The sequence below is a fragment of the Sceloporus occidentalis genome, unplaced genomic scaffold (genome assembly GCF_023333645.1).
Source record: "Sceloporus occidentalis isolate IW3139 unplaced genomic scaffold, rSceOcc1.0.p SCAF_4, whole genome shotgun sequence".
In the NCBI taxonomy this organism is placed as follows: Eukaryota; Metazoa; Chordata; class Lepidosauria; order Squamata; family Phrynosomatidae; genus Sceloporus; species Sceloporus occidentalis.
This window is the reverse complement of record NW_028316984.1, coordinates 198,552,530-198,565,604: the sequence shown is the minus strand read 5'-3', so window position 1 is coordinate 198,565,604 and position 13,075 is coordinate 198,552,530. Positions and strand designations below refer to the sequence as shown.

General features: G+C 43.7%; 1 protein-coding gene across 1 annotated transcript in view; it reads right to left on the bottom strand.

Annotated features, from left to right (window-relative positions):
- The window catches only part of GCH1 (GTP cyclohydrolase 1), a 53,624-nt gene extending 42,211 nt beyond the window's left edge, over positions 1 to 11,413 (bottom strand). Inside the window, exon 1 of the mRNA XM_089522875.1 lies at positions 10,844 to 11,413. Coding sequence (XP_089379001.1) covers positions 10,844 to 11,162 — 319 coding nt within the window. The 5' untranslated portion in view covers positions 11,163 to 11,413. The remainder of the gene's footprint in view (positions 1 to 10,843) is intronic.
- Positions 11,414 to 13,075: the final 1,662 nt, after the last annotated feature.

Here is a 13,075-nt window from a genome sequence, read left to right as displayed (position 1 = left end):
AAGTGAATTTTTTCGGTACTTCCTGGTCCTTTAACTTTATTTACATTTTTTCCTCTGGATGCTTGTGTGTACATTTGTTTATTCTACTTTGTGCATCTGAAAGTTGCATAAACATTCCACATCTAGTTTAACTTATTGTTATTGTGCCAGAATAAATCTGTACAGCTTTGTAACTATAAAGGCACTCAGTTAAAACTCCCGTTGAATCCAACAGGGAGTAAACGCATGGAAATTGGGTTGGATTCACACCTTAATCTTTTATAAAATCTTGGAGAGACGGAGTTTCTTCTGACCTATAGTTCCAAGACTGAAGACCTTTCACACACAATGAAAGGTAACAACTGGTGTCACCCATTGGGACAAAGAGGTCTGGCACATTGCTGGCTTCAGGATGAGCAAAATCGCAGCTGACGGAAATGACACTGAGAATGGCAACGAGGCTCACGGAAGAGAGAAAGAAAAAGGAAGAGATTAAAAGCCCTGAATATGAGGGGAAGGGAGAGGCAGACACCAGTGATTTTGAGATTTTGCGTCAGAGGTAAAGGAGTCTGTTGCTGTGGAAACTATTTGCATGGCTTTAATGTCGCTCTGGCAACCCCTGACAACTTTAAGTCATCTTGTTGACAGCTTGATGGGCAGGTCAACAGGAGACACACAAGGCAACCTGTGCAAGGGCTCTGAAACAGAGGATTTCTATCTACCACCTAATGCAATAGAAATGGAGCTACTGAAAGTTAAGTTACTTCAGTGCTGTTGTTTTAGCTTTAGTACAAATGCCTAAAGTGAGCCTTTTTGTGTGTTGCAGCCCCCAGAAAAATCTGCATCTCATCCCTAACCATGGCTATGTTTGGCTGGAGCATTTTGGAAACTACAATCCAAAAAGGTAACTTTTCCATGCTCCCTTGAAACTTAAACATCAGTCAGAAGAGCCCCATCTAGGATGGCTTTGGCTCATGTTTGGCTGGAGGGTACTGGGTGTTGTAGTCCAAAAAAGTAACTTTCTAAGCTGAAGTATCTATCAAAATTCCTCCCCAATATGCTTTGCTGGGGGATTTGGGGAACTGTCATCCAAAAATGTAACTTTCTCAAACTCAGGTTTCCATGAAGCAATGCTGATAAGGACTCAGTTGCAGCGACATGGATTTTCCAGAAACAGAACTGGATTTTTTTTCAAGAAAAATATTCTGGTGGGAAAATCTGGATAATTTTTCAAGAAAAAAAATCTGTAAAATGTTCCTGTTCTCTAAAAAATGTTATCTGATTTACCACATTTTATTTCAATGTTATATTAAAACATATTTAAAGCTTTATGTGGAAGTTATTTCACTGGAATATTTCTAATAATGTAAAAAGAAGAGTGCATAGATAGTTGGCTCTTAGTATCCATGGCTTGAAAATATTCAAAAAACATATCACTTCCAAAAGCAACCCTTGGTTTTTGCCATTTTATGTAAGGGACACCATTTCATGTGCCATTCTATTTAAAGGATCTTGAGCATCCACAGATTTTAGTATCCATGGAGCATCCTGGAACCAAATCCCAGAAGATAACAAGGGCCCACTGTACTTTCCTTATATTTAACAAAAATGACTATACCCAAAAGGACACTACTTTTTCAAAAGGTCCCATCCCCAAAGAAAGCTATGCCTGATTTATGTTATATCAATAGTTTAATGTTCTTTTGCAGAGGTATAACTGTAGCATCTTCAATTTTATTCACTCATATTCTGCACTAATTATTAGTTCTACATCAAGTTGAGGAAAAAAGATTTAGTACAACTAATTGAACATTTTATTTCACTAACAAGTGAATGTGAATCTATGGACACAGGCAACTTAATCACATTTGTCTTAACTACTTGTATTTGTGAAGAGCAAGAGCTTTTGTGAAATAGAAACAAGCTTAGAAGGGCATTCATTTGTAAGTCCATTCCTCTGACCAGTAGGGTTTATCAGTACTCCTAAAACTTCATATCCTTTATGCAAAGGGATACTGTAGCACTTTGGAGATGAAGTGAGAGAGAGAAAGAAGTTAGTACTGCAGGTTTTCATAGACTGTAACGTACTTCCTCAGATACATGGAGTGAAATGCCTAGAGACAGGTCTTTATAAGCAGACTGTATCTGTAAATAGCAAAAGAAATGCAAAAATTGTGGGTATAAGGAGATGAAGTGATAAGCTTGGTTTTAACAATTGTCATTGGGAGACAAGGGCAGGAGGAAAATCCTTCCTCCTGCCTTTGTCCCCCAACAACCATTGTTAAAACTGGACTTGTCCCCTGATCACCATAACCACAATGTAGAGAGATTTTGTAGCACCTTTGAGACATCGGCAGCATGAGTTTTGTAGACTTGAGTCTGCTTCCTCAGATGCATTTGATCCAAATGCATCCGAGGAAGTAGACTCGACCGTACGAAAGCTCATGCTGGCAACTACTTTCTTTAGTCAGTCTCCAAGGTGCTACAAGGGAGTTTATCAAACAGGAGGAATTTTTTTTAAATTCGAATGAAAAGAAAGTGGAGCCAGAATGCATTCACTTAAATTCGCTAGTTAAGCTCAGTTACATGAATACACATTGCATTTGAACTGGCTCCCCATTCCCTGAAAATAGCATGCCATTGCCCGAACTTGCGTGTGGCAGTCTATCACGCAATAATGTGAAACCACATGATTGCGTTCGGACTGACTTCCCATTGCCCGAATTTGCGTGTAGTGGGTTATCACGCAATAACGTTAAACCCCATGATTGCGTTCAGATTGCCATCGGATTATACTTCCAATTCCCCTTCTCTGATAAACTTCAAGATCTCTCTGCATACTGATTCTACAGACTAACATATCTTGAATTCTACCATACCCACAAGTTTTGCATTTCTGCTGCTATTCACATGCACATCCTGCTTCTAAAGGTCTGTTCCTAGGCACTTCACTCTATGCATCTGGGTCAGTCTACGAAAAATTATGCTACCAACTTCTTTCTTTCTACCGGTTATTCTCAAAGGTGTTACAAGTCGGCCGATCCAGATTAACACAGCTATGTCTTTGAATTCACACCCTGTATTTAGCTATCTAGCACAAATGATTACAGAACAAGAGCTTAGGCAACTGTTGATATAATTATATGCATATGTGATATGGAAAAATTTCCATGGAAAAATATAGCATTGAAACTTTTCCATCCCACATCAGACACCAAAGAAGAAGTGTAAGGAATATCTACACAACTAACAAGAGCTGGAACTACACATTCACAATTTCCACATGGCACAAGCTGCTAAGAAAGCACACTACTTCAGAATTCAAGTGATTAAAGTCATTTTGACAGGTGGCACCACACTGAGAAGTGGGGAACTGATGCAGAATAGCTAAGATGATGGAGCAAAAAATCAAGAAATCCCATTTGATTCCCATCTGTGTTATAAACTCAGATCTGAAGTTGAAGGTACAGGTGGACAGATAGAGGAAAAATGGTCCTTCAAGTAATGATCCTAAATTCCACTTAGGGCTTTAAAGATAACAAGCAGGACTCTGAACTGGTCCTGGGATCATAGAACAGGAATTATCCAAACTGTGCGTAACAAAAGATGCTCTGAAACATGGAGGCTACCTGTGCTTCTAGTTCTAATAGTAATTTAAGATGGGGTGGGCAATTTGGTGGAGCTGGAGGGCTAATTTTCACCCAGAAACCACCATAGGTTATAAAGCACTTTGTTGTAATTCAGACCATTCCCAGCACTACACACAATGTTGATTTTCTACAACAGAATTGTGGTGATTGTAAGAATATAGACACCTGGAACAGGTATATCCTGAAACAAGGGGCTTCCATGTCAGTGGGGTAGTGAATCCATTCTGTCTTTTATCAGACTATCCAAGAGGATGACAAACATTTCTAAAAGATGTTAGGCACCCTGGATGGCTCCTTTAACACTTAAAGCAGTGGTTCCCTACCTTTAGCCTTCTAGGTGTTTTGGACTTCAGCTCCCATAATTCCTGATTGTTGGCCAAGTTGGCTGAGGCTTTTGGGATCTGAAGTCCAAAACAAAGGTTGAGAACCACTACTCTAGATTAAAACTGAAAGTAGATTCACCACTCCATTGCCTTGGGAGCCAACAGCCAGATGGTTTAAGCGTACAAGAATGTCACAATAGAATCCAGCTAGTACAATAAAGCAAATTTTACTTGCATAACCATAGCCGAAAGGAAATAAATGTATAATTATATCAAAACAGTTTCTACAGCAACTCAACCTAACAATATTTTAGAGGGAACAAGAGAGAGGAGCCAGGATCAAAACTGAACAGCCTCCGTAAGAGCCAATAAAAGTTGTTTTTTTCCAAGCACTGGCAGATAAAACCAGGTGAAAATGTGGCAGATGGCAGGACAGACAGAGAGGCAATAAAAGGCTTTGCAGGATAAGTGGTCCAAATTGTAGCCTCTCTGCTTTGTTTTCCTGCCAAAAGGGTATTTACAAGAAGGGTGACGTAGAAGAGCTGACCAAGCTCGGTTCTGTCATCACAGTCCCTAATGAGGTCTGGAATCATGCAAGCCACTCCACTTGGATTCAATTGTTTAGAAAGCATCTGCTAGCTCCTCTCTTAGGAAAAACATAATTTAATGCATGATACAGTATGCTGGAAAACTCGAAACAGAAGCAAGGAGAAGGTGAACTTTTGTTGAACAGCTTTTGAAATGAATCTGCAAATAACTGTTTTTAATGCAGTGTTTTTTGGTTCAAGACTAGTTGCTGCACAACAGATTAGAAGAGATCAGAAAAGCTTGCAAACTACCATATTGCATGCAGTTCACCAAACAGTCCTACATGATGGCTTTTCTGGAGGGTGGCAAATCCTACCCAGTCCACTGTTCTAAAAGAAACTAATCCCAAGCAGTTAGCAAAAACAAGCAGTCCGATTTCACCCGAAACCCCTGGCAGAATGTCAGTCATGGCAGAGAAGGAGGTGGCACTTGGCTTGATAGATCACAAGCATAGCCTGGAAAAAATTAATTTTGGACTACAGCTCCCAGAATCATCTATCTAACATGGCCATTGGCCATGATAGTTCATGGAGTCTGGTGGCTTTAGTCCAAAAAAGACTGTTTCCAAGTTCCTGGACACAAGACATCATTAGGGATGCAACTCTTCAATAATTTTCTTCTTGAAAGATCTAGTAAGTACTTTACCATTTTTTTCCTCAATGCTTTATCAATTGTTCCATCTTCTACAAGATATCACTGCAGATATTCAGATACTGGAAGATGGCTATCATGTCACCTGTCAATCTTCTGTTCTCTAAGCTAAACATACACAGGTCCCAATGTCATTCCCCATAAAACTTCACTTCCAGAACCCTGTATTTCATTGTCTACTATTACAATTTTTTTCATTGTAGCTCTTTTGTAACATAAGGCTTCTCATTCTCATCCTTGTCCAGCATACTTTGATATCTCTTGGTAGTCTTCGTTCCCTTGCAACAGTTCCAGAACTTTCATCATCCTGGTCATCCTCCTCTAATCACATTCTGCCTTATCAGTATCCTTCTTGAACTGTGATGCCCAGAATTGGACACAGTATTTCACATGAGATGTGATCATGGCTGAACAAAGTGATAAAATTACTTGCCTTGAACTGGATATTAGACTCATGCTGATGCATTAGCTTTTTCAGCCACTGTTTCACACTGCTAACTCATGTCTAGTCTCTGGCTTTGAAGGGGATTTTGGTCATTGCACTTTTGGTGAAAAATTCTAACCGCTGCAACACCAAAACAGTGGATTACAATAACATAAAGTGGGCTTGTGCTGTGGCAACTCACTAACAGGATGCTTGCCAAGGCTGTAAATAAGTGTTACTACTTAAACTGCTAAAGAAATAAGGAAAGGAGCATCAAGACACTGGTCAATCTTTTCCCTCATTCTCTGACTTCCTCCAAGTTTAATCTACCATAAACAACAGTAAAACTGGAAAGCCCTTTTGTCATCCACCTCTCAAAACAGACTGAAACGATGGACCTTATCACATGGGAGGCAAAGTGCCCAAATCCCATGGATAAACGGGATTTAGATCCCAGGAATATCCCTCAAAAGTGGGATTGTTTTCAGATGACGTCAGATTAATTGAGCATTACCGCAACATTAACCCGTGCAGGTGGTGAGCAAAATCACACCACTTTTGCAGCTTTCTGCATGGGTTAATTTCATGTTACTGCTCAATTGGCCCAACGTAATCTGAAAAAAATCCCACTTTTGTAGAATATTCCCAGATTTAAATTCCATTTACTCACAGGATTTGGGCACTTTCCTCCCATGTGATAGGGTCCTATGTTAACTTAAACATACAGGAGTAGGTGGGGTGACTATCAAAATCCAAAATACCCACTGACAATACCTTTATTGGGCCAATCAAAAGGTGTAAAAAATTACACTAGTTTGCTTCCATGTGAGCCAGTGTGGGGTCTGAACATAGGACTAGGACTCTGGAGATTAGGGTTTGAATCCCTGCTCGGCTATGGAAACCCACTGGGTGACCTTTGCATGTCACACTCTCTCAGCCCCAGAGGATGGCAATGGCAAATGCCTGATGAAGAAATATGCCAAGAAAGCCATGTGATAGGGTCACCTTAGGATCACCATGAGTTGGAAATAACTTGATAGCACACAAGAACAACAAGCTTGCTTCCATGGCTGAGCAAAGATTCAAACTCCCATTCTCCAGAATTAGTCCAATGCTCAAACCACTATACTATGTATGTGTGTAAAAGCTGGGCAGGGAAGAAAGCTGACAGAAGAAAATCAAATCATTTGAAATGAGAAGAGTTCTAGGGATACTATAAGCTGTTAAAAAGAGAAACAAATGGGTCTTAGAGCAAATCAATAGTTCATGAAAGAGGAGAAATATGAAATGGCACAGCTTAGCTTTACAGTAGTAAAAATAGGGCTAATAGTTTATTAAACAAAATTTACAAAGGGATCTTGGAGCACCTTGAGATGGAGAGAAAGAACATTTTCAGGGGGGCCAGTATAGCAATGTACAATAACATCCAAAATCCACAAAACATTGGCCCATTACAGACCGCCTAAAAGCGGCGGTCTGCTGCTGCCACCAGTTGCTGCGTCCAGGAACCGCAGTGACCAAACCGCGCGGTTCCCAGACGCAGCAAGAAAGAAGCACCAAAATGGCGCTTCTTTCTGCACCCTGGAATTGTCGCGCACTTGCTGCGTCACTTCCGCCACGCGGCGTCCGGACACTATGCGTCCGTGGCGTCAAAATGGCAGCCCCCGTGTGTATGGGCGTCACCATTTTGTGTGGACTCAGTCCGTACTAGGGTTGAGGGGCGTCCAGAAGGGATGCCCCTTTTCAACCCTAATACACCCCTTCCTAACCCTAGCACGCCCCTTCGGCGCATCTGTACCGTGCCAGTGATACCTTTAATGGGCCAATCAAAATGCATCATGTATTTAGTGCATTTTGGTTGGCCGATTAAAGATATCACTGTGAGTTTGGGATGTCATTCAGAGAAAGAAGTTTGTAGCATAAGCTTCTGTAGACCCAGACTATGTTTTTGAATACTAAATAAAAAATAGTAAGACATTATTTTGAAGAATGGGAAAGAATAAAGAAAAGAATGAAGAGTAAGTAAATCATAAAAGCATCTAGTGCTTGCCAGCTTTTTTGAGTGTTTTTGTGGGTTTTTCGGGCTAAGTGGCCATGTTCTAGAAGAGTTTCTTCCTGACGTTTCGCCAGCATCTTTCTCTGAAGATGCCAGCCACAGATGCTTGTGAAACATCAGGAATAAACTCTTCTAGAACATGGCCACAGAGCCCGAAAAACCCACAAAAAGCTATGGATTCCGGCCATGAAAACCTTCAACTTTTTTTTAGTGTGTTTGCACATGCACTGACCGGAGAATAAAGGGAAACCTGGACATTGGTAACTTTTTATAATGCATCTGGATAACAGATGGGCTGAACTCCATGAAAACTTAGAGTGAACAGGCATTTCATGTGCTCTCTATATTACCTTATAGCTCTTTAAAATAGACCAGGATGTTCACTGATGTTTCATCAAGCGTTCAGAAAAATTAATGTTTTGGACTACAGCTCCATGACCTCCCAACCAATAGGGCAGTTTCTGGTAATTCCCCCCCCCAAAGTAATCTTTCCAAGTCATTCTGGCTGGGGGATTATGCAAGCTGTAGTCTAACAAAGGAACTTCCCCCAGTTTGGATCCCCTTCAGCTGCAAACTCATCAATGGGACTGAGGAGGCAGGGTCTCTGAGTTAAAAGTCTCTTGGTCCACAATCTTTAACCACAATATGCAATGCAAGAACAATAATGCCCCGTCAACTTTACAGAGGGGTTGCTTAAATGCTAAAAAGGTGACACTCATTTATTTGAAGCAGGACACTGTGCCAGCTCAGCCTGGGCTGCCCATCTATAACAGAATCATAAAGGGAGAATTTAGAGCCATAGCTGTGTTCATTTGGAATATCAGCATGTAAAGGGATCTTCTAACACCTTTGAGACTAACTGTGTGGAGGAAGTTGTAGCAAAAGCTTTTGTAGACTTAGGACTACTTCTCCAGATGCATGGAGACCAAGGTAGTCGATCAAGGTCCAAAACACACCGCAGAAATAATCCAGTTTGACACCACTTTTAACAGTCATTGCTCAATTCTATGAAATCCTGGGATTTGTAGTTTGTCATGGCTCCAGAGCTCTCTGACAGAAAAGGTTAAATGTTTCACAAAACTACAGTTCCCAGAATTCCCTACCATTGAGCCAGGGCAGTTAAAGCGGTCTCAAACTGGATTATTTCTGCAGTATTCTGGACCTACAAGTCTTCAGAAGCTTATGCCGCAACTTCTTCTACACAGTCTCAAGGGTGCTACAAGATCCATTTGCATAGAATCCCAGAATTGGAAGAGACCCCAAGGGCCACTCAGTTCAACCCATTCTGCAATGCAGAAAGACACAATCTAAGCTTTCCAGACAGATGCTCTTCCAACGTCTCTTTAAAAACGTCCAAAGAAGGAGAATTCTCCATTCTCTAAAGAAGCATCTTCCACTGTCAAACGGTTTGTAACCTCAGAATGTTCTTCCAAATGTTTAGGTGGAATCTGTTTTTTTGCAGTTTATATCCATTGCTTTGTGTCGTATTCTCTGCAGCAGCAGAAAACAAGCTTGCTTGCTCCATCCTCAATATGACATCCCTTCAAATATTGAAACATGGCTATCATATCACCTCTTAACCTTCTCTTCGCTAGGCTAAACATAAACTCTTTCTTTCAGTTAGTCTCAAAGGTGCTACAAGATCACTTCACATACTGATTTTACAGACTAATATGACTCTATTTTTGAATTCTGTCCCCCAAAATCTTAGAACTGGAGGGGACTCCAAGGGGCCAACCAGCCTAACCTCTTCTGCCATGCAGGAAGACACCGTCCAGCCTCTGCTTGAAAAACCTCCAAAGGAGGAGACTCCACCACTGTTAAACACCTGTCAGCCTACCTCACTGGGCTGTTGTGAACATGTGGCTTCCCAAACCCTCCCCTTTTCCCAATTCCCACCCTGCAGGAAGGGTTAGGGACTCTAGAGACCAGGGTTGATTCCTAGCTCAGCCGTGAAACACATTTGGTGACCTCGGACAAGTCACACTCTCTCAGCCTCAGGGAAAGGCAATGGCAAAACTCCTCTGAAAAAATCTTGCCAAGAAAATCCCACGATAGGTTCTCCTTGGGGTCGCCATAAGAAAGAAATGAATTGAAGTCACACAAATTGAACATGAGTCAACAGTGTGATACGGCAGCTAAAATGTCAATGTGATTCTAGCCTGCATCAATAGAAGTATAGTGTCTAGATCAGGGGAAGTATTAGTGCCACTGTATTCTGCTTTGGTCAGGCCCCACCTGGAATATCGTGTCCAGTTCTGGGCACCACAGTTCAAAAAGGACATTGAGAAACTGGAGCCATGTGTCCAAAGGAGGGCGACTAAAATGGTGAAAGGTCTGGAAACCATGCCCTATGAGGAACGGCTTAGGGAGCTGGGGATGTTTAGCCTGGAGAAGAGACGGTTAAGAGGTGATATGATAGCCCTGCTTAAATATTTGAAGGGATGTCACATTGAGGAGGGAGCAAGCTTGTTTCCTGCTGCTCCAGAGACTAGGACCCGGAGCAATGGATGCAAGCTGCAGGAAAAGAGATTCCAGCTCAACATTAGGAAGAACCTCCTGACAGTAAGGGCTGTTCGACAGAGGAACAAACTCCTTCCTCGGAGTGGAGTGGAGTCTCCTCCTCTGGAGGGTTTTAAAGAAGGTACTAAAACAAATGACAGTATTTGCTCATAGGGTAACCATACTTGCCCATAGGGAAACATTGCAAAATGTTCTCTCTCCATAGGGAATAATCGGAGAATACTTGCCTCTAGGGAAACGTATGAACAGAGGCTGGATGGGCATCCGTTGGGGTGCTTTGGTTGCGAGTTCCTGCATGGCAAAAGGGGGTTGGTCTGGGTGGCCCTTGGGCTCCCTTCCAATTCTGTGGTCCCATGGAGTGTGGTGGAGTCTCCTTCTTCGGAGGTCTGTAAGCAGAGGCTGGAAGGCCATCTGTCAATGGGGATGCTTTGATTGAGAGTTCCTGCATGGCAGAATAAGGGGGCTGGACTGGATCAGGGCCCTTGGGGTCTCTTCCAAGTCTACGATTCTATCTATTCCTGCCTGGCAGAAGGAGGTTGGACTGGGTGGCCCTTGGGCTCCCTTCCTACTCTGTGATTCTATGCATGCATCCCTGGGTGGCCCTGGCTCTCTCTCCCCGTCGTCCGGGGCCTGTCTGGGGTCTGCCCACCTGTGATGGTCTCCTGGTAGCCCTTGGTGAAGAACTGCATGGCGGTGGCGGCCCTCCAGGGGGTCTTGAGCAGGCCCTGGCGCTGGGGGTCTTCGCCCAGGGCCCGCAGGATGGTGCCGTAGGCGGCGGCCAGGCCCGGCAGGTTCAGCTGGTTGTCCTCCTCACTCCGCGTCCGCTCCTCCTTCCAGCTGGCCAAGCGCTGGCCGGGGAGAGACCCCGGAGGAGGAGGAGGAGGGGGCTTCTCCTCGGGGGCCGGGAACCCATTGCAGCCGCTGCTGGCAGCCGGGGCCCGCAGGGGAGCCCTCTTCGCCTTCTCCATGGCCCCCAAAAGCCCCCCAAAGAGCCCTTCCCCTGAGACTCCTCTCTGAGGCAACTTTACGCACGGAGCTGCAGAGGAGGGAAACTTTCCTGGGACCTTGTGTCCCTTCTTGGCGCCCCTTGGCCTCCCTTGGCCCCTCCGCAGAGGACCAGGCTGCCCCCAAGACCCCAAGGAGAGAAGGGCTGGCCGCGCGCCCTCAGCCCTGAAGGGGATGGAGAAGAGCCGCCCCCGCCTCCTCCTCCGCTGCTCCAGCGCCTTGTTCTGGCCCTCCGTCCGGCTGCACGGCTCCCCCTTTTATAGCCTCCCCTGGACCCGGCCTGGCTCCCCATTGGACGCCTCTGCCCTGCGTCACCGCTGGGCTGGGCATCAGCCTTGGAGAGGTCAGGAGGACAGACAGAGGGCGCCAAGGAGGGCAGCCAAAGTAAAGGAGGCGCCTGGGGCCCCTTGGCCTGAGAGAGAGAGGGCCAACAGGGGCATAGCACTATCCAAAGACATTTAGGCTGGGTGTCTATTGCAATTTGAAGATATCATTCCCATTTTGCTAGCTGCCGTTTATGTCTCACAACTGTTGCCCTTATGTTCAGTGATGCATGACAACATGTGGCTTTGACTTTGGCAGATTTGATTATTCACAGATATTATTATTATTATTATTATTATTATTATTATTGGTTTATTTATTTTATATTTTCCGCCTCTCCCTACGGATCAAGGCAGGATGACAACACATGTAAAATTACAATAGACAATACAAAATTTATACCAAGCACAGAACCTCAGGACCACACTCTCCCTCCACTATATTTGTTGTTATTGTTTTGCTGGCAAGTCAGCTTTGACTCATGGTGCATGACAGACCTTCATGAATGAGAGACCTCCATGAGACTCAGTCATCAACAGCCATGCTCAGTATGCAAAGGGATTTTGCAGCACCTTTGAGACTAACTGAAACTGGTAGATCGCTTTGCATACCAGTTTTCTTTCAGTTCAGCTTCTCCACATCCTTTTTGAATTGTGGTGCCCAGAACTGGACACAGTATTATTCCAGGTGAGGCCTGACCAAAGCAGAACCAAATGGGACTATTACTTCCCTTGATCTAGACACTACTATTGATGCAGCCTAGAAGTGCATTGGCCTTTTTGCTGCTGCATCACACTGTTGACTCATGTTCAACTTGTGGTCTACAAGGACTCCTAGATCCCTTTCATGTAGTGTTGTCAAGTCATGTGTCCCCCATCCTATATCTGTGCATTTCAGTTTTTCTGCCTAAGTGCAATACAATCTCATGGTGTGCATGTTGTGTGCATTCAAATTATTTATGACTTATAGCCATCTTAAAGTGACCCTATCAAGGGGTTTTCTTGTCAAGTTTCTTTAGAAAGGGTATGCCATTGCCAACCTCTGAGGCTGAGAGAGTGTGACTTGCCCAAGAGTGGATTTCATGTCTTAGCTGATTCAAACCCTGGTTTCCGGAGTCATAGTCCAACACTCAGACAACTCTGCCACGCCTGCATATTCTACTGGAAACTCCCTATTTCATTTCCTACCCCTGGAGTGAATTTCCTCTTAGAAACCCCATAGATTTTTCACTCCTGTAAGCTTTGGCAAGGCAAGTGAGTATTAAACCCTGTTGCCTTTCTTAAGGGAGGAAATGGTAAGCTGCCTTGACAATGCCAGGCAAGGGAAATATGTCATGAATACACACATAAGTGACTCATTTCCTCTCCACCCCTTGGATACGAATGTCAGGAGCGCAAAAGAGAAAACAGCCCCAACCAGGCTGCTGGGCATTCAGAGAGGAGCGCCTGCACATTGCGTCCTCAAAGAAACCTGGCCAAGACATGTGGGGCTACCGTGAGATAAGATACAGCGCTTGCAGTATCCTACACTGGCCAAATTATTTTGCCAATCT